General features: G+C 41.0%; 3 protein-coding genes and 1 long non-coding RNA gene across 5 annotated transcripts in view; 1 reads left to right on the top strand and 3 right to left on the bottom strand.

Annotated features, from left to right (window-relative positions):
• Nucleotides 1-472: 472 nt before the first annotated feature.
• On the bottom strand, nucleotides 473-1,390 carry Tas2r4 (taste 2 receptor member 4). The gene has a single exon (XM_050147997.1). It carries the CDS (start codon nucleotides 1,388-1,390, stop codon nucleotides 473-475), a length of 918 nt encoding a protein of 305 aa, XP_050003954.1.
• Nucleotides 1,391-3,187: 1,797 nt separating this feature from the next.
• On the bottom strand, nucleotides 3,188-4,157 carry Tas2r3 (taste 2 receptor member 3). Its single transcript, XM_050147996.1, is given in 2 exon segments — nucleotides 3,188-3,236; nucleotides 3,238-4,157. Coding segments are annotated over 2 exon segments (948 nt in total). The 5' UTR covers nucleotides 4,137-4,157.
• Nucleotides 4,158-11,664: 7,507 nt separating this feature from the next.
• On the bottom strand, nucleotides 11,665-20,825 carry Ssbp1 (single stranded DNA binding protein 1). Of its 2 annotated transcripts, none has more exons than XM_050148073.1 (7): nucleotides 20,719-20,825; nucleotides 19,987-20,049; nucleotides 17,410-17,470; nucleotides 16,392-16,532; nucleotides 16,087-16,174; nucleotides 14,788-14,876; nucleotides 11,665-11,811 (listed from the first exon to the last, which is right to left on the bottom strand). In XM_050148073.1, the coding sequence occupies exons 2-7, from the start codon at nucleotides 20,008-20,010 to the stop codon at nucleotides 11,768-11,770; spliced, it is 447 nt and encodes a 148-aa protein (XP_050004030.1). In that variant the 5' UTR covers nucleotides 20,011-20,049; nucleotides 20,719-20,825; the 3' UTR covers nucleotides 11,665-11,767. The 2 variants fall into 2 exon arrangements, with proteins under 2 accessions (XP_050004030.1, XP_050004031.1); XM_050148074.1 differs by lacking the exon at nucleotides 20,719-20,825 and adding an exon at nucleotides 20,460-20,483.
• Nucleotide 20,826: 1 nt separating this feature from the next.
• The window catches only part of LOC126505281 (uncharacterized), a 6,206-nt gene continuing 5,629 nt past the window's right edge, over nucleotides 20,827-21,403 (top strand). Inside the window, exons 1-2 of the long non-coding RNA XR_007592846.1 lie at nucleotides 20,827-20,934; nucleotides 21,088-21,191. This is a non-coding gene — a long non-coding RNA (uncharacterized lncRNA). The remainder of the gene's footprint in view (nucleotides 20,935-21,087; nucleotides 21,192-21,403) is intronic.

The following is a 21,403-nucleotide window of genomic DNA, read 5'->3' as shown; positions in this document are numbered from 1 at the left end:
TGTGCACACCAATTTCCTTTCACTGTTCTCGTTTTCTCTGAGACCCCTCCCTCTTTTCCTTTTGTGCCGCCTTGTTACACTTCCAGCCAATCTTCTGTCAGTGACAGCTTAGCTATGAGTGGTATCTTGTTCGGGCATCCTTGGTTAAATTCTCTAATTTATGCTCACCATGTGCATCACAATGTGGCCTTCATTCAGGGACAACCCCCCCCCGATACTTCAGCAGCCAGTAGGACAGGATGACAATTCCCCATTGCCTAGGAATGTAATGACCACGCAAAATACACGAATGTCTCATACAATTCCTTAAGGAATGTGCTTTACTTCAAAATATTAACCAAAAGACACAGTATTGACTAAAACACAGGCCCTCAGCATCAGGGTCAGGATGCCAGATATAAGATTACAAAATCAAGTCCTTAGATCACTGGGAAATTTCTAACCCTTGCAACTAAACCAGGAAGAGATGCTGTCAAGCTTTCCTAATGAAACTGCACTGTTTGTAGAAACAGAAAATCTTCTTTGCCTTAGCTCTCAGTTTCTGATGTGTGACAATGAGGAGGACAGAATGTCCCGGAGGGTAAGCCGCAGTAATGATCATGCTAACACCGTGGAGTCTCAGACTCTTCCTTGCATGGGAAGGAAAATAGATCAGGGTAGCCACTGAATATGGAATGTAGAGCAGGAGGAAGCAGATCATCAGCCGCATGGCACCCATGTGAGCCTCCACCTGGGGATTCCAAAAGCTGGTAGTGTTTCTCTTCATCGTCTGTATATGCCTTCTCAGGGAGTGTATTAACAAGGAAGCAAACGTCACGTTGAGCACAAACTGTAACAGCGAGCTCAAGATCAAAGAGGCTGCTAGGGTGAAGATGCCCTCACTGAGGTCAAATAATGTGTCATTTCTCCCCGTTATGTGTCCAGGGAAATGTGACATCTGTGTGAGCACGAGATACAGGAGAGTGGTGAAGGCAGAAATGAGAAGGCAGGCCAGCAGCAGACTGGAGGTCTTTGCAGAGATTGTCCGTTTCAACAGAATAAACACTGGGTGCTGGAAATTCGTAATTTTCACGCAATACAAACTGTTCAGCAAGGTCACTAGCCAGAGACTGTTGGAGTCCAGAAACTTCCAACATACTAGAAAAAACGTGGAAAAGTAGACTGACCTTAGAGCATTTGCAGTAAAGTAGAAAATGTTCAGTAGAAACAAGCCCAGAGTCAAGAATCTAGTGATGGCCAAACTGAACAAAATCCTGTCCGAAGAGGAGATTCTGTGGCTTTTGATCCATGTCTTATAAATGACCACTATAATAAAGAGATTTGCAGTGATTCCTACAAAATTAAAAATAAGCGTGGCCACATACATAAATAAGAACAGCTTCCACACCATCTCTACTCACTGAAGCCTCAGTGTTTGCGGTGCCGATGAGAACAAACTGAAATGTGGTGAGGTAGGCACAGTGGTCAGCCTGCAGGGCTCCTTTTTTCTTATCCACCGCAGCAAATGAGCCCTTTCTGGTCTAAGAGGCAGCTGCTTTTACTGGGATGCAAATCTTTCAAGGATTAAATTACTATTTCTTCACTCCTCGTCTTATTTTCTTAGAAATGCCTAATTACAAGCACGCTGAAGTGAATCTGGAATCTGTTCCTCTAAGAGCAGAAAGACTAGAGGGAGCTGCATCACACTCCAAGAATTTCAAACCCGGACCAGAGTGCTCTGGCCCAAGACTATTGAAGTCTCTCAACAGCTTTACTTCATAGAAACCACACAACGTTGTGGGATTTCTCATGCCGCGCGCTTCCCATCTCCCTTCCCTCACGGCCTGTCTGAACCAGTGTGTGTGTCCCCGTATGTTGAAACTGCAGCCATTTTCTCTGGCTGCATTCTGACCATGCCACTGCCGCTCTTCGTCCCCCCACGTCTGAGGTGACTTACTGAATCCATCCCCTTCCTTGAGACAAACTTTTTGTAAGACAAGTTGAGGAAAGGGGCAAAGCAGAGAGAGAGAAACTGTGCCATAATCTGTTCTGGGGTTCACCTAGGAAAAAGATCCGCTCTTTCCTATTTTCCTTCATAAATCTGGATCTATACTTATGTCTATGTAGCTACATTATGGCCCCACAGGCATCAAAGTACTCTGATGTAAAATCCAGGGTAACTGTTGAAGCAATGTAGGTTAGAAACCCACATTCAGGAATGCCATGTATCCTAACTGATTATGTTCACAAACTTAAAGAATTTTTCATGATACTGAACAATATTCTCACTGATTTCGTGGCAATAAATAAATGTCTATTCTTCTCTTTAAGTAATATTAAACATCAAAGTATATATACATATATATCCTATAAATTTTAAAAGCATATGTGCATCTTGGAAGGAACAAGCATAGGAAGAAGAGAGAAGAGGAGGAAAAAGAGGAAGAACAAAAACATTTGTCCTTTTACACAGTCAAAAAAAAAAAAAAAACAAAAAAAAATATTTGGAATTAACTTCAGTAAAATGTCAATGAAACACAAGAATGGACCGGAACCTGGAATCCAAGGGTCTTGGTTTTCGTGCTATTGTTTACAGCATCACACGAAGCTTGTGGAAAGTGTTATCTTAAAAGGATTGATCTTGCTGCATAATTCATTGTTAGACATGATGGCAGCCTTCACTTCATCCAGCACTTTGCAAAACACATTGTGTCTCAAGAATTTCTACTACTCGGTGCATGATGTTATCATCCATATTTTAGGGTAGGGGAAAAGCACAAAAATAATTCATCCAAGCACAAAAATGAGAAATTGACAGAACAGAAATCAAGCCCTTATCTGTGAAAAGCAAATGCTTTTGCTCTTCGTCTCAAGTCCGCAGCAGGTCTTCATTTACATACACATAAAAGTTAAGGTAAAACTAATATACAGATGGCTATGTTTAAGTTAATGGTTAGTAAAATACATCTCCATGTCTGCATAGTGAATGTTCTAAACATTAGCAATTCCCAAAGACTGTTGCACCTGTCCAAACAGTCCTGTGGAGAGAGGTCTTCAGAAGCATGGCTTTTATCTCTAAGACAGGTAGAATCAGGGGCAAAGCAGGCAACACCTCTCCTATTGATGGTATGGACTGATAAATGGAAGAGTCAGAAGTGTTGAACTTGGCTGAAGAATCCCCAGGCCCCATCCTACGCCCTCTGCTATTCTATGACACCAAGAGTCCATTAGATCCAGGCTTCAAGTGAGCACAGACGTGAAAGCATCACCACAAATGTCTGCTTCAGCTTGTTGTTGTACAGAATGAGAATAAATGAGTCCCCGACAAGGTATGACATTGTAATTACTAAACCAATTATCCTGGCAATCTTAGGTGCTGGTAGGAAACGACTGAATGACAAAATTAGAAAGCAAAGAAGGTAGCCTAGGAAGAGTAAGAGGAAGGAGAAGATGATTCTGATGGCTCGTTTGTGAGCCTCAGTACTCTGATCTCTGGAACCAATACTGTATTGCTGCATCTGCTGTGTGTGCTTCCCCAGAGAAAGGAGGAGCAGAAAGTAAGCAGCCAGGGAGACAATTAAGGGAGGAAGCTTCCACAGATTTACAAGGATATGCATCAGATCATATTCATTTGTTTTCAGTCTGTAGTATTCTGTCATATTGGATGTGCCTCTGTGTCCACTGAGGACAGAATAGATTTTAAATTCATTAGTCAGAGAAATGGTACAGACACAGGATAAGAGCAGTGAACCCCACAACATCCCAACAACCACCCTGGAAGCTCTCCATTTGAGCCAGAGGAATGTGGGGTGAGAGAAATTGGCTATTTTCAAGCAGTAGAAAACACCAAGACAGGAGAAGAGCCAAAGACTGAAGTGGTTTGTAAATGTCCACGAAACATCAATAAGTTGCATCACTATCCCTGAGTCATGGGTATGGTAAAAGAACGCTATTATAAGGCCATCAATAAAGATGATCCATAGCAGAATGATTCTGAAGAGGGCCAAGCTGGTGATGATGAAGTCAGACAAAGACATTTTCTTGCTCTTAAGCCAGTGGCTGCCATTGACCAGCCCAATGAAACCATTCACCAGATTTCCAAGAAGAAACTCAGTGACAATCAGAACCAGGAACACCCCTTCAGTGAATCCCAACATATCAGAACTTAGGTCAACCTGCTCCTGCTTCTGTTCATGGATCTCATCTCCTTGTCAGTTTTAAGTTTTTTTCTGAGATCTACCTCCTCCTGTTACTTCACTGCATGATTTAGTCTGTCTTACAGCTTTGTGGAGCTGCTCTGGTCCTCTTCACAGATGGTGCACAATGTCATTTCTATGATCTTAACAAACCAGTTCCTAGTTAAAATGCAAATAGTGGCTGGTGTCACATGGACAAGGAAGGCATCTTAGTCGCAAAGAATATGGAGGACTGAGGCTCAATTTCGGAGGGAGTGTGCATTGTGATTTGAATGCAAAACATCTCTGATCAGCTCATATGTTTGAAAACAAGGTCCCCAGCTGGTGGCATTGTTTGGGAAGGTTATGGAAACCTTAGGAGGTGGAACCTAGCAAGAGGGAAGTGCATTACTGTCACCAGAGGTGATTGGGATTTGATTCCAGTACCACTTTTTGTTCTCCGATTCCCATACAATAGGATGGGCTGGCCTGCTGCACCCTCTGGAACTATAAGGCCCAAATAAACCCTTTCTCCCATAAGATATTTTTATCAGGGAATTTTATCACATTAAAAAAAAAAGGAACAACAGAAAAGTGGTGCTGGGAACCATCCAGAAAAGAAAGATGAATAGTAGCTAAGGGAAGCATAGAACTAACTACCCAAAACGTAAGAGGTCTTATTTCTCCGAGAACAGACGAAACAAGGAAATGCCATAATTCTAGCACACTGGAAGGTTTAAGTTCAGTGTTACTGGTCATAAAATCTGCTCATTTATTAAAAATTACTTAACCTCAACTCGTGAAAACATTGTCAAGTTTTGAATTTTGCAAATAAGTCTCAATAGTCAAAAATTAACTTTGCATAAAGAATCAATTTTTCTCCCTACCCCCAAATGAGTAACAAATTTTCCTGGCATCATATGTTGAATAATCTATGCCACATACTACTTTTATTGGCTATTATCTCCACATAAGCATGATCAATTTCTGGACTCTATTATGTGTCATTACTTTTGCTTTGTATCCACATCAACAGTATACTTTCTCACAGTACACACACACACACGCAGGTGTGCACACACACAGACACACGCACACAAACCTTAACCAGCAGAGCATGGCCTCTAGCTCATTCTCCAAGAAGTTATTCTTGGGCACTTGCTTGTCAAAGCATCTTCAAAATCAGCTTGTTGTGTGTCCCCCAAAGGATTTCTAAAAATTGATTTAAATTTCTTTCCAACTATAACGATGACAATGTTTCCAATAAACATGTTGTACCAGTGTCTTTTAATGTGTTTCAATAAGGCTTTATAAGGCTCCTCAGAGATCATTCTTCAAAGACTTTATATTCTGATATTCTAACACTTTTTCAAAATTAATTTTTCTTTGATGTTGTTTAGAACTTGACAGTTGGATATTCCTTAATTTCCTGTTATCTACATTTATTTTCGACGTAATCACAGCATTTGTGGACCACTTTCTCTCCATGATCCTAACTCTCATAACAGTACTTGCTAGTGTTAGTTCAAGTATGTTGTTAAGAGTGCTTCTCTTTCCATAAAAAGGAACTTTTAATGTTTAAACACACCTTTGGTACATGGTATTTATTTGTAAGTCACAACGTCAAAATTGGTGCACCATTAAAGAACCCTTTGTTCTGTGATTGCCCATGTTTTAGTTCGTATTTTTAAGATGTTAGACTGAGTGGTTTTCTTTCTGCAAGCCCAATGCTAGGGACTGCATGAGGTCCCTGTTCCCCAAATCCATGTAGTCCTTAGCCTCCTTGTAACATACCACGCAGAAAAGTACTTGGAGATGACGTTTTTAAGGAGGACACTAAGGTTATGTGAGATCAGAAAGGCAGGGCTCTGCTACTGCAAGCACACAAAATAAAGGGCAAGTGAACCCAGCAGGACAGCTGCCACCAAGCTAGGAAGTCTTCTCCAGAATGATCATGCTGGTCCCTGAGCACAGCTTCCAAGGCTAAAAGGCAATGTCTGCTCTTCTCACTACCAATCTGTATTTCTTCCTGGCTGCCTGTGCAGACCAATAGACCTACCAACGTAAAACAAACTATTCTGCACTTAGGAAATCCTCCCAACTCAAGTCTCTAATCTGCCATCTGCAAGGGAAATATAAAGACTTTTTTTTTTTTTTAAGAGACAAGTTTTCTCTGTGTAGCCTTGACTGTCCTGGAACTTGCTCTGTAGACCAAGCTGGCCTCAAAACCAGAGATCCACCTGCCTCTGCCTCCCGAGAGCTGGGATTAAAGGTGTGTACCATCTTATTCTTAACCTACCTATTCCCTTAGGAGGGCTACAAAGGTTCCTCACTAGGGACTATAAGAAAAATTTAGCTTGACAAAAACAAGAACAAAAAGCTTGCTTAGTCTGACTGCTAACATTTTGTATATTTTTCATGTCCCAACTCACTCCCCAAATTTATAATGATCTGAGTTTAAATGGGAAAGACTACGGGATCACTGATGTCTTTCTTACTTCAACTTTGCAGTATAAGAATATATATGTATATATAGCAAAGATGTAACCATTTATGTGACTATAAGGGTAGATGTTTGTGAATTTGTAAGGAATATATTCAATTGCACACAAACACAAGAGGTTTATTTGCATCTCCCAAAGAATTCAGAGGTAGGCTGTCCAGGTATGCTCTGGTGGTTGTATATCATCATAGTTTTGGCTTCTTCCATCTTCTACTCTGAAGACTACTTCATGCTCTGGATGGCACCTGGACATTCAGCCATGTTCCCATTACAGAAAAGAAAGAAAAGGTCAAGGAATGAGAATCTAGAGAAATACAAAAGGCACATTTCCAACAGTTCATCTAAGAACTCTCCTAGAAGCTCTACCAAATGACTTGCACACAGCCTTTAGGCAATCCATAACCACAAAACCAAGGATGAAGTATTTGAGTTGTGAATATTTTCATTCCAAACACCAGTTCTGTGAACACAGAAATAATGAATAATGAGTAGTGTATTAATGACATTTGAAGCCTTGAATTATCAGAGCCCGGAAATGGAGTTGTCCTCCTAGGGTTATTTTCTTTGTCCCTTGCCTTGCTTAACTGTAGACCTTCCAGCAGATGTCCACGCTCTCAAGTCTGTTCCAATGCAGAAACAGTGGTACTGTCTACTGCACACCCGACAGGAGGAAGCTCCAAATAGCATGGCTGCTTTTTCTCTTACAGCTACTAGATGCCAGATAGGAACTGTCCATTTTTCTTGACTTTTTCATGTGTGCATGTGTATGGTATACCCATGCAAGGGTACATATGCCCATGTGTACATATGGGGAAAGTCCATATTGGTTTCTTCTATTGTTCCCCACCTTATTTTTTAAGATAAGCTGCAGCTCATCAATTGGCCAGAAAAGCCCTGGAAGCCTCCTGTCTCTGCCTTCTGACACTGGAATTCACATATGTACAACTGTACTGGGTTTTTTACATGGGTTCTGGGTATCTTAACAGCAAGCACTTCACCCACTGAGCCATCTCCCCCAATCTTTACTTGAATATTTCTAAGCTACAACAAGCACAGGATCAGACTGAAAGTAGAGCATAAAATGTGTTAAAACTATCTGAATTACAATTGTTCCTCAAGCCCAAAGAGGGATACATGAATTTCCCTGGGAAGGGAAAACAGAAGATACCTCCTGAGTCAACTGGGAGCGGGGATAGGGAAGGGGACATGAGGGATTGGGTTGAGCAGGCTGGGGGGTAGGAGAGAGGGGGAGAGTGGTGAAAGAGATGTCTTGATAAGGGGGCCAAGATGTTCTGAACATTGTTTTCATTTATAATTATGTCACAAATATTTTATATATATATACTCTTCGCAGCAGGCCTATGAGGTAGGTACAATCACCCATTTTACTCAAAAAAAAAAAAAAGAGAATAACTGAAGGCAGAGGAAATCAAGTAACTCACATTCAGCTGGTAGGTGGGTCTGAACTGTTGGACTGTATAGCCTTGCCTCTGAAACTTAGTACTAAAGACCACCCTTCTTTCTTTTAAAACAACTCATAAGACAGAGAAAGTTGACCTGGACACTTGTATAGCAAAATAAGACCCGGAGGTGTAAAACAAGCAAATGATTGGGAAATTTTTAGAAATCAAAAAGAGATGCTTCCATAGTGTGGCTGCACGACACTGCCAGCCACAGAAGTCACCCACTATCATAACATGGGGAGCCAAGAGGAGACAGAGAGAAAAACTGAGGCATGAGACCAAAGTTCGATTCTATTGGTGCCACCATTTTCTAAAAAGTGAGCCTGAAAAATTGATTTCAATGCTAGGTAAGTCAAGAGTAAAACCAGCGGACACCCCGAAGCTACTCGACCTGTAAGAAGACACCTGCTTGACACAAGGAAAGTGAAACTGTCCAGAAGCCAGCAGAGGAGCTGGGACTTGTTTTCCTATAGAATCACCAAGAGAGTAAGAGTGCAGATATTTCCTTCACTCCTAGTTCTCTCCCTAACTGAAAGCTACTAATTATCCCTAGTATATTGGGAAGTACACTGTACGGGACACACCAGTTTAGCAGTGGGAGACTACAGCTACCTAAGGCCAGTGGAAGGTGAGCACCGAGCAGAAAGCTAAATGCATCACTCACATACCTAAGTTCAAACTCCCACTGTGTGCCTTTGATTTAAACTTTTCTGTGTTTCTGAGCTTCATCTGTAAAATGAGACTGCCACTTTCTTCTTGGGAAGCAGTTACTCACACAGTACAGACTCACCCAGTGGGCTAAGACATGGCCAGCATTACTGTGATTGCTGCCACTGTCTCAGAGGTTTCCCTGTGACTTACTGAGGGGCCACTGCTCCTTTGCTATGATTTGTCTTGCCGTCCCTCCCACCAGTCTTCACAGCATATAATGCAAATCCTGAAAGTAAGTAAAATGATCCCGCTCTCATTTCCATGCCGATGAGCAACCAGCACAGCAGTGTGCTAGCCTGAGCCAGATGGGGACGAAGGGGTAACTGAGTAGGGAGAAACTAATTCTAACAATTAAATGACCTCTTTTGGGAACAAGGGGAAACTTCTTGATAACTTTCTCACTGAATATTAAACTTAGCCTAAAACCTGGTTGGCAACAATAACCACTCCCTCTAAATAGCCTAGCAAAAACAAATGTGTTTGGGGTTTGAGGCTGTATGAGTTATCCTCCATTCTGAGAACTGTGACGGAGGTAAACAGAGTCTCACGCTGGCCAGTCTCTAAAGTGCAACCTTCAGAGCTATGTGCACGCTGTTACAAGTGAATGAAGACAAAGGACACCGCATAAGAAGATGCTGAAGAGCAGGGGGCTGTGGGCACGACAGCACTAACTACAGGGTGAGCAGGGCTGGAAGCATGCATGGTTTGGAAGCATGCAAGGGAAGTATGGCATAAGGAACTAGACACAATACGCTAGAGACAATCAGCATTTGCTGCTTATCTTTCCAGCCTTTTAAAGCACATCTATTCTCCTTACTTTTGAAAAATAACTATTTTTCAAAATTAGATACTACCACACATGCCATTAGACATTTTTTCTCCTACCTTTCATCTTTCCATTTAACATGGAATAAAATCCCAAATCAAACTCACTAGTAAGTTTTCTGTAAATTTATACCTTGATACATAATCACATAAAACATAATCACATTAAAAAGGGAGCTTACAAGACCCCAAACTTGAATTACAAGTCCCTATAGTCTCAGGGCAGTTAGATTCTACAGGTTTACTCTGTGCCTGGTCCAGCCTGGGAGCAGTGGAGTTTTTCAGCAGATGGGGCTGTGTGGGATTAGGTGTCAGCAAACCTCACTGGCTTGGGATTGGCCAAAATCACTAGGAAGGCAGAAGAGTCAGGCTGAGTGAGAGTGATGCTGCCTCCACCTTGCGGCCTGTCAGAGACTGGAGGGCAGGCAGGCAGTCTCCAGCTCAGGGAGCTGACCTGCAGGATGCACTGCACTAGGGAACAGCTTGGCTTTGGGTTGGCTCTTGGACAAGATCAAGTTTTTTCCACTTTCACCTTATTTTGTTGCTGTTGTTGTTTTTTGCGACAGGGTTTCTCAGTAGCTATGGAGTCTGTCCTGGGACTCACTCTGTAGCTCTGTAGACCAGGCTGGCCTTGAACTCAGAGATCTACCTGCCACTGCCTCCCAAGTGCTGAGATTAAAGGCGTGCATCACCAACACCCAGCTGCTTTCCTCTTGTTTAAATTTCACTCGGAAATACACATAACCCCTCACAAAGTTTAGAATTATAAAAACTGCTTTGCTGAAAAAAGGCATGGCAGTTGCTTAAAACAGACAACTGTGCCACCAGATTCAACACGTGAACACATAAAGATCTAGTATGTTGACCAATGATCCCACTAGCAGAAAAAGTAGGCAGATGAGAAGGACAGCAATCTTCTACTGTCCCTGGGTAAGGAGAGTAAAGCTAAGGAAGAACTCCTTCCTTCAAACAAACTGCACTGTCAGTACAGAAAGGCTGTTCATGTATGCAGGAAACACTTCAGTAAGCCAAGAGTCCATAACACAGTACGTGAATTCTGAACTTCTTACTAATATAATCTAAGCTACAGTTAGCACCAATTCTCAAGGCAAAGAACAAATACACAGGCTGGGTTGGGGACCAAGTTGGGAGCAGTGTGGAATAGAAGGAGGAATTCTCAACACTTGAACAAAGCAACAGACTGAGCAGTAGACAAACAGTGAGCCTGGAAAGCTGCAGGCTCACTATTGTACAAATTTTAAAAGAAAAGAAATATAAAAACTCAGTTTTCATAATCCTTATTGGCAAATTCCTAGTAAACTTAAAATGAAATTAGCTGTACATACTCTGTAGGGAGGCAAACCAAAGGTATTAAAGGGATCCCTGAAGTACGTGTAGTCCAGTGGGAGGGGGCCTGCCTAACTTGAGACTGTAGGTTTGATTCCCAGTACCACAAAAATGACCTAAATTTTCACCCTCAAGAAAGAGACTAAAGGAACTAGAGTAACTGGAGAGGAACGGTGTCAACTCTACTTAGACTTCACTCTGGTCCTCAGGGCTGATGAGGGATCTGATAAACACTACAGAGAGGTGGCCAGTAGACAAGATATACAAATGGGTGACTCCTGAAGCAGTCTAGATGCCACATTACCTGTGGCCTCCTTTAACTGAGTGGCTCTCCCGTGCCAACATGAGTACGGGTGCAGGCACAAAGGGCAAAGTCAGTACTTACCATCAACAACAGCATTTACAGCATGCGACAGGCTCCTGACACACGAGCTAGAAATTACCCAGTGGCTGAAACACCACAATGCAAGTGTGAAGCAGAAAAGAAGGCCTTCCGAACAAGCGTGTGCCTTGGCCACAGCACACATGGTGGAGCCTGAGAGGTCACTACTTTGTACACTTGTATAAAAAATAAGCAACTAGTAAATGCCATAACTGACCAGAAACACAGAGGGTTATTTCACACACACAAAAGAAGACATGTCAGGAAAAATATTATGACTCATTTTATATAAAATTTTTTAATCTTTATGTTTAAACTATAGACTATACATGATTTGGAAAGGAGACTGTAGCAAACAATGATCAAAGAAGAATCATCCGCTCTATGCCTTTTCTTTTATCTGGTCACTCAGAAATATAATGTTATCTGGAAAGAAACCAAAGCGTAAGAGTTAGTTTCACAATGCTGCCTTCATTTCATCTGATAATACCCCTCCCATACATCCTTTAGGGGTATTATAAAATTTCAAAATATTAAGTAACTTTTGTTGTGTTCATGAGAGGTACACAAAAGGGGCATAAAATAAATAAACAAATAAGCACAACAGGCTGAAGCTGTTTGTCCAACAATTCAGACTTCATTCTAGGATGAGACCACTAAGGTCTCCCCAACATACTTTATACACGAGGTAAACATCTAGAGATGCAGCCGAGACTAGTACGCTCACCCATAAACAAGAGGACCAAGAAGACATTCCACATGCTACAAACATGCAGCAAAGAGTATGCCCATGGCCACCTAGCAACTGCAAGTTTACTTGCTTTTAAGAAGATAAAATTATTTTAAATTCTAAAAATTAATTTCATATACTGATTTTTTTTGGAAAGGCTTTTAAGTATTACAAAATAAAGCATTTTTATCCAAAACCAAACTAACAAAATTAGACAATGTGATGATTATTCTAAAGAAAATTAGCTAAAAACAAGCAAAGATAAAGAGGTTACGGAGCATTTCTTGAACAATGCCAAACATTTTAGACCCTTGGTAACTATAAAACCATGTAAAGACAGTTATTGCAGCCGTCACTTCATGACTGCACAGGATGGTGACGTGGAGGAATAAAATGGAAGTCACTACCGAAAGCCAAGAGTGCCATCTACTGGTGTGCTTCTGTTTTTGTTTTAAAGTTAAATGTGGTCCCTAGGTGAAAAGGGGTGATGGTGCACGCCTTTAATCCAGAACTTGGGAGGCAGAGGCAGGAGGATCTCTGTGAATTAGAGGCCAGCCTGGTCTACAGAGCGAATTCCATGACAGGCACTAAAGCTACACAGAGAAATCCTGTCTTGAAAAACCAGTAAGGAAAAAAAAAAAGATGAAGGAGTTGATAAAACTGAAAAAATAAACAACAATAAAAAAAAAAAACTCAAGATTAATTTTGGATGGTAAACATACTTTTGAAATTTTTAGATTAATCTCTATATTTGCTACTGTTTACATGAAAAACAGGACTTGCTTTTGAGATTATATTAATATACAATAAACAAAAAAGTTAAATGTAATCAGAATAAAAAACATCAAATAGGTACTTTCTTCCAGAATCACTGAGTGCTGTTCGTCATCAACAGAGTCACCTGGGCAGACCAGTACCCACCATGACAAGACAGTGGAACGGAACAATGTGAGCTGTCTCCACGGCTTAGTCTGTAACACCTCAACCACTCAAACATACAGAGTTTATCTGTAAACCTGGCTTACAGTGGAACACAAATGGAGTTTAAAAAATAGCTACATTGATTTTCAAAGTCAAAATATTTTCCAAAAAAGATTACTATTACAAAAATATGTGATTATTGCTTAAAACAACTTATAATTTACCAATATGTATAGTGGTTAAGACATAAACAAGTAAAAGAGAAAGTTTAAAAAAAGAAAAGAGTTTAGATCATGAAGAAGCTGGAATAAACCAACAAAAGTTGAATATAGTGACAACTCTTTAAAAGTGCTACAAGAGGCCCATTGGTGGTGGCGCACACCTTTAATCCCAGCACTCGGGAGGCAGAGGCAGGCGGATCCCTGTTACAAAGTGAGTTCCAGGACAGGCTCCAAAGCAACAGAGAAACCCTGTTTTGAAAAGCAAACAAACAAACAAAACAAAAAATGCTGCAATAGTCTCAACACTGGGTGAGATAACAGTATTACAATAAAAAAAAAAAAAAAAAAACTATTTCTTTCGTGAATACCAGTTAAAATTTACCACTAAAATAGAGGAAAAGCGGCCATGGAAGCCAATGCTGGACAGCGAGGTTGCCCCGCTTTGTTATTCTATTCACATATGCCACACAACCAGACAGTTTTTAATGCTATCACTTAGTTACAGCATATCTCAATTAGCTCATAAACACTGAAGAATTACAGTAAGTTTTTTTTTTACTCCTATCTATAAAAAATGAGTTTCTTGCTGGGCGGTGGTGGTGCACATCTTTAATCCAAGCACTTAGGAGGCAGAGGCAGGCGGATCTCTGTGAGTTCAAGGCTAGCCTGAACTACAGAGCAAGTCCCAGGACAGGCTCCAAAGCAGTACAGAGAAACCCTGTCTTGAAAAACCAAAAAAAAAAAAAAAAAAAAAAGTGGTTTCTTGGCGTTTATATCAATAAAAACAGAATAACTAAACTGAGGTTTTTAGTCACTTATTCAAGAATAAAAATATCTCATTAAAAGATGTATTTTAATAACATGTTAATTTGCATTTAACATTAAAATTTGTCAAAACAAATACTAATGAAAAGATTACTTTTTTAATTAAATGATCGGAGTTAAATTGGTAAGTTACCTAGACTTTAATACTCTACATCTAATTTTATACAAAAACATTTTTCACATTAACTTACAGATATATAAACAGCTGTATTGTTTCCAAAGTTCAGAAGTTTGAACTCTCCACAGTGCACTTCAATCTCAAGCTTTATCTCTATGCGGTCCACGTTGTTTTATATTTTGTTTAAAGACAACAGATGTTTTTAAATTTCAAATGAAGTTGCTGCACTTTAAATTTCAAAGTTTTATATAAATCACAAGTTCCTAACATCACATTTCTGCAACTGCCTTGGCACATGCCTATTCTTACGTGTCTTTCAAGGACACTAAGATTAAATTCTTCCAAGGCTTAGCAGCAGGTACTCGAATGAGCACCTGATTTTATCCTCCATTTCCTCCTGAACTAAACATGTGAGTATAGAGAAGATCCTGGGAAGAATACATACATGGAGACAGCCTTAGCAAACGGTCCTCTGGTGAGGCCCCTGCAGCACTGACAGCACGGGGACTCACAGCCCCAGCGAATGCTGCTGATCGCACGCCAAGCTTTCCAGTGAGCAGACAGGAAAGCCAGCTACCACTGCTTACCAGCTATGATCGTCGTTGCCTGCCGCCTCACGTTGTTTTTATCCATGTATTCACCATAGTCCACTTTCCCTTCCACAAATATGCGAGCCCTGATATAAAAACAAACAGTCATTAGTCTAAGAGTCTGATTCTGCCTCACAGAGGGTCAGGGCACAGGTGACAAGTGCATGCTGAAGATGACACAATGGCTTTTCTAACACGTCTCCAGTCTCAGGAGTACTAATACACACAATGCACAATGTAGTTAAGGACAATGTTGCCAGGCGGTGGTGGTGCACTTGGGAGGCAGAGGCAGGTGGATCTCTGTGAGTTTGAGGCCAGCCTGGTCTACGGAGGGAGTTCCAGAACAGCCAGGACTGTTAGAGAAACCCTGTCCCAAAACAAAACAAAACAAACAAACAAACAAAAGGATAACACTACCCAGGTATGGTAGGTAGTATTTACCTATAATCCGATATACAGTAATCCAAAACCAGAGGCCTGGGTAACTCAATGAGATCCTGCCTCAAATTTAAAACTTTATGTATGAAGAACAGGAGATGTGACTGCAATACAGCACTGAGCATATGCAAGGCCCTGAGTTCAATTCCTAGTCATATTCATTCTCTCTCTCTCACACACACACACCATAAACGATACTGTTGACATTTTCCTTCAAATTTCCTGTGTTGAAGAAAAGGTGTGCAATTACTAAAAGAAATTAAAATTCTAGTCACTGCTGAAATTATTTCACATGAACTATTTTATTAGATCCACAAGTAAGCACATTTCTAAACATAAGAAGTACATCCATACAAACATTCCTTTGTCATTTTATGCTTTCAGAAAAGACACTTCTAATACATAATCAACCCAGGCATTCCAAATGAAAATTACTAAGTCTAAAGAATTATCAAATATAACTACTGTGAATATCAGCATAATAACTCAGTACATCAAACAGCAAATATTCCAGGTTCTCTAAAGACTTCCTGTGGTTGCTCAGAGGCCAGACGTGACCTCCGTGATCCCTGGTCACAGTGGCACAGGATCTCCTAGAGACGTGCTATAGATGCTTTGCAAAAGTACATGCTGCAGTAGCACTAACTGCATTGCCAGATCCTGCCTCATCTACTTCTGTTTATGTACATACGCTGTTTGCCCTAACATGTCTGCAGGCTAAAAACCAGAGACTTTCCATGAACATGATATTAAGGAATAAATACATGTTAATGTCAGTACTTAGGAACAGTCAGACAAGAGAACATTTGCTATCAACTCTTCAGGCCATTCAATCCAAAGATCCTTTCTTTAACTTACCCCTTTTTCACATACTGATATGCCAAATCTCTGAGGCCTGGTCGAAACACTGATATTCTGTGCCACGTTGTCTTCTGACTGACGTCACCTAAACCACCAGGTATAGGAAATGGGGTTACAGACGCCAGCAGATAACACAAATGCCAACAACACAGAACATGTCTTGAGAAGACAAGCTTATAATTTCTAAAAGAAAGAACTAATAAAGACTGACTTCACCTAAAAGTAGCATTTCTAATGTTAGATAAGCAGTAATAATGTCTATTTGCTGTTGGTAAAATAAAACTATGGTCTTTTCTACTCACCCATTTGGTATGCGTCACTCTCCCCTGACCGCCACATCTCATTTGTTGCCATAGAAAATATCGTGACCGGGTTTTTTCCTTCCACCTGTCTCATGACAGGGTCCTGCCCGACTCGCCCAAGTAACTGGACACGGTTCATAGCTGAAATACAAAGCGGAGAGGAAATGAGGCCAAGCCCCTGCTGGTGACTGCACGTTTACGCTCCCTTCCAGTGGGACAGCACCTGGAGGTGAGCCTTGCGTAAGTAATTAGGGTGAGATGAGGGTATAAAGTAAAGCCTCCATGACGAAATTAGTGTCCCTATAAGGGAAGAGAGAAACCATAACAGCCATCACTCCATCACCACCACAGAAAAACAAGAGAGGGCAACTATCCTCAAACCAGCAAGTGGGGCCTGACTGGCAGCCTAACCTTCTAGTCTTGGCCTTCTAGCCTGCAGAGTTCTAAGAAATAACTCTCTATTGCTTACGTCATCTGGTCTATTCATTAGAGTAGCCAGGATAGTCACACAGGATAAACCCACATCTGAAATTGACAGAAATGCCCAGAGAATGAACAACTACAAATACTGCTTTAGCTTCAACCTCTGCATTATGAAAAACGCAAACTACTGAAGATCAACAAGTTTAAAAGGAAAATACAGGAAGGCAAGGAGGGGAGAAAGGGTTGACAAGAGAGAAAACAGAAAGCAGCCGCACAAAACAAATTTTAAGCTCTTTATCTTGAGCTAAAAGAACAAATCTGGGATTTAAGAAAATCTCTACTATAAAAAGAAGTATTTCTGCGAAAGTATCCTCCGCACCCCATATAACACAGCCATGAAGAGTGGCAGCAGGAGGGGGTGGCATCTGGACTGTAAGCTCTGTTTATACTAGGTCCTCACAGACAGAGGCGCAGGGGTAAAATGGACCAGAGATAACGGGCGGCACAGTGAAACACACACACAGTTCTACAGTCCTGTGAGAGCATTAGCAGTGCGCTGTGAACAACACAGTAAACTTAGGAATCTGTTACTTACATCGTTCAAGAGCCAAACCACCTGGCACTTCAGACTCATGCCTTACAAACTGACGAAACACCTAAAGGGGAACAACAAGTAATGCAGCTTTAAAATTTTTAGTAAAGAAAAATATCAACAGAAGACCTACTCATATTAATTCACCATTTAATCAGTAGTTCCTACAAATTCCAGGAAAGGACAGCAAAGGAGAATGGAGGATAAAGGAGAATAAAAGAAACCAGTGCTTTCTAATGAATGTAGTCATATATCAATCAAGTAAGCATAAAAAGAAATTATCAAACAAGCATCAGAATATTTAGAATACACTCAGTGTATTGAGTCTCACTCTCAATTGTAGACAATGAGAAATTGGTTAAATGACAACAAAACAGAACATCCCTTCCATTTTTTCGTACATCTTTCTAACACTGCAATAGGCACTGTGGATAAAACTTAGGTCTATAATAAAATTGTTTTTCCTGATTGGTTGATCAAAATTCATAAAGATAGGACATTTCAGATGACTGGCCTAGAGTGTTTCATGAGCAAAAATGATAACACTGATTTCTCGAGGCTGCTGCAAAAGCTCAACAGCTTCTATAGTGAGCCTGGCCCGGTAGAACACTTCATTCTTTCAGCACAAAGAAAAACAAAACAAAATAAAATCTTTTACAAAAGAAAAGAATAAGTAAAAAAGTTCAAAGTATGGCTATGAAGTCAGCTACCGAAAAAGGATATACACAATCAAAAATTAGCATCACTTAATATGCTAAGAGAATTACCTATTAGCAGTTAATCCTAAACTATCAACTCAATGTCAAATTATCCTACCTTAGAACCAAGGAAAATTAAGCTCAGAGAGTACCCACCTGTCCGGGACACTAGGAATTAAGTGGTAATTTATGACTTAGAACTCAGGGCTGTCTGACACCAAGGTTGTTTTTCCAACTTGCCCTCTGCTGCTATCTTAAAGACAGTCTGTTCTACCAGAAAGGTAAGAAGAGTTCACATCAGCACACTCAAGAGTTCAGAGAGCGGCACGTTGGAAGACAGAAACATTTCCCTAGTGGATCTGCCACACAGGAGAGAAAGGAGCTGGCAGGCCAAAGAATTCTCTTCTTAGAACAAACAACAGGAAGAAAATGAACTTATTCAGAACACTGGCTAGCCAGACAGTTAACAGGACTCCCAGCCACTTCAGGCAGTGGGCAGAGGGTGATGCCGCCCATTTTGAAGTTCTCACCCTGTGAGTGAGCCACTCTGAAGGCAGTTCTCTGGCCTATCACTGCTACCACTTAAGAAGGGTCATCTCAACTGTTTGTGCTCAAGCTTGTGAGAGCTGTTGTGTACATAATTTCGTTATGCAATCTTTCCATGTGAATAAGGGCAGAGACCGGGCTGCAGCTCTGAGGTGTCAGGTTACCACACTGATTTTTTAGACCTAGCTTTTTTAAAACATTCCCTGCTGGGGACCTGTTTCCTTCCCTGGTCTTTTAATAATGACCATCTCGCTCCATAGCACTCAACTCCACATCCATTCCTGAAGTGACCTTGAGTATATAACACTATCTACTACTCAGGATAGATACAAGAATAAGATGTTTCTCCAAATACAGGATCCAACTGCTAATCAGCTCCTATGTCATCATCACAGAAAATACTAATCTGAGAGATCAGAAAAGCCAGAGCTCATTGAGTTACAGAATAACAATATGCCTCATTTTAGACACACACACACACACACACACACACACACACACACACACACACACCAATCACAATTCAGTAGAAAAGCAGAAATAGGAAGAAGTGCAAACTTTTCCCTCATATTTGGTTTCAAGATAATAACATACTATAACTTCTTCATTTAAAAAGACTAAAAGCATGTGTAGATTAAAGCAGGGACCTAAGGCTAGGTCAAGTAGAGAGTAAGATGGAGGTGACAACAGGTTTTTATAAGAGTTTGACTTATTAGCCTTCACATAGATTTTACATTAGAGTTTACAACGTGGTACCCACATGCCACAATGAGGAAGAATGGCGACGGAAGCCTTCTGAAGACTGGGCAGAGCAGAAGACAACCAACTAGGTGGCAGGATGATATGTGTGGCTGGGAGAGGTGGGAGTGGGAAGGAGAAGGAACAGAAGGTCAGAAAAGAGACCAGAGCTATATGGAAAAATGACAACAACAAAGCCAGCTATGGTGGTGCATGTCCAAATTACCAGCACTGGGAAAGTAGGGGCAGGTATATGAGATGCTATCTCAAAAAAATAAATAATATAATAAAAACTTTAAATAACGAAATGCATATACTGACGTAAGCACAAGTAACAAAAACATTTGTTAATGATTCATATTACATATGCGAATACATTTTAAAATCCTTTTTGATTCAGTAAACATTATGAGCAACACACACACACACACACACACAATCCACCCTGAACCTTTCCCACCAAATAAACACATATAAGATGATGGGTAAGCTTCAGACTCTTTTGCTTATGTATCCGAAAGCAAAAGGAAAATCAGTGGCTACAGACGATGAAAACACAGCACTAACTAATGTAGAATAATGTAAGAAAAATGACTACCTGTAACACAGGTCTTCGAAACATGGCTTCGGTTTTTCTTACAATCTAGCCGTTAGCCTTTTCCTGAAGAAGAAAAAAAGAGAGAGAAAATAAAGCTAACGCTACAATACTCATCAAGAACACATGGTCCCTAAGTCCTAGGATTCTAAGTGCATTCGATGTATGTGCACTTGATTTGCAATCACATCTTCGCAATTTGGTGATTTCCTTTCCTTTTAAAACAAAGACAAAAGAAACTGTGTGGTTTGGAATCTCAACTAACTGCTCTGTCCAATGACCAGCAGGAGGGAAAAAGGAAAACCTGTTATTTTCACTTTCAACCCATTGTTTGTTAAAATTTCTTTAAAATACAAGTTCTCTTAGAGAATTTTTAAAATTTGTTCAGTTATTCTAAGTCCCTAAAACTATATCTAGCAAACGGTAAGGGCTCAATAAACACTGCTATTAAAGGACTCAAATGCAAAAGTCGTTACAGTAAAAACTCAAGCGTCTCTGCTCCCGGTGGCGCAGAGTATGCCCGCCGCCCCGTCCCCCCCCCCCCCCACGCCCCGCCCCCAGCCTCGCCACGGGGAGAAGCTGCTGCCCTTTCCCTCAATAGGCGCTCGCAGACAACACGGGCAGCAGAGGGGACACTCGGCCTCCTGCAAGGAACCGCACACCTCCTCCCGACTCCCGCACGAGCGCGTGCACTCGGCAAACACAATTCTGCCTCTAGCTGCCCCCTGCCCTCACCTGAGACGCAACACCCGACCGCAACCGGGCCACGGGCCCGCTTCCGGCGCACAGAGCCCGCAGAGCTCCCGTAGGCAAGGGAAAACCGGAAAGCGAGGGTGTGCGCCATTGAAATGCTGCCGGCTGATATCGAGGGAAACACGACCCCTCAACTTAGAAGTTCCTGGAACTTCTTGCCAGACGGAAGTGGGTGGGTCGACAAAGCTTCTGGCGTAGGTTTGTTTTTTTTCCTTCCCTGAATGATTTCCACCCTCAGGGGTTTAGAATAACTGAACAAATTTTAAAAACTTATATTTTAAAGAAATTTTAGCGGACAATGAATTGGAAGTGCGAATAATGGGTTTTCTTTTTCTGCCTTTTATTGGACAGAGCAGTGTTCTCGCACGGGCTAACCAAACTCTGCCCCTGAACTGTATTTCCAGCCCTGAACTGAAATTATTTGATGATGTTCCCAGCCTGAGACAGGGAGCAAGGTAGGTGAAATAAAACATAGTTCAACCCCTGGAGGAGCTAAAACCCCAAGTTTCCTAGTGCAGTAAGACTGGAGAATTAAAACAAGGGCTAAAATCGTATAATTGAAGGGCGATTAAAAACTAGGTGATTTGGATACGTTAATATGTTAAGTCAAAATTTAATTCAAGAAATACGTGAGGAGCAAAATAGTTAACATTTTTATTAAATACAG

Source organism: Alexandromys fortis, unplaced genomic scaffold (genome assembly GCF_014885135.2).
Source record: "Alexandromys fortis isolate MF-2015 unplaced genomic scaffold, M_Fortis_MF-2015_v1.1 scaffold_57, whole genome shotgun sequence".
NCBI classification, from domain to species: Eukaryota; Metazoa; Chordata; class Mammalia; order Rodentia; family Cricetidae; genus Alexandromys; species Alexandromys fortis.
Note: the sequence above shows the minus strand (reverse complement) of the source record. Positions and strands in the feature narration are given on the sequence as shown.

Coding starts and splice junctions, on each gene's coding strand:
- Tas2r4 (XM_050147997.1), bottom strand. CDS start 1,390: ATGGTGTGGAAGCTGTTCTTATTTATGTATGTGGCCACGCTTATTTTT.
- Ssbp1 (XM_050148073.1), bottom strand. CDS start 20,010: ATGTTTCGAAGACCTGTGTTACAG. Junction 16,533..17,409: donor TGGTTTGGCTCTTGAACGAT/GTAAGTAACAGA, acceptor TTTGTATTTCAG/CTATGAACCGTGTCCAGTTA. Junction 14,877..16,086: donor TATCAGTATGTGAAAAAGGG/GTAAGTTAAAGA, acceptor TTTTTATATCAG/GGCTCGCATATTTGTGGAAG.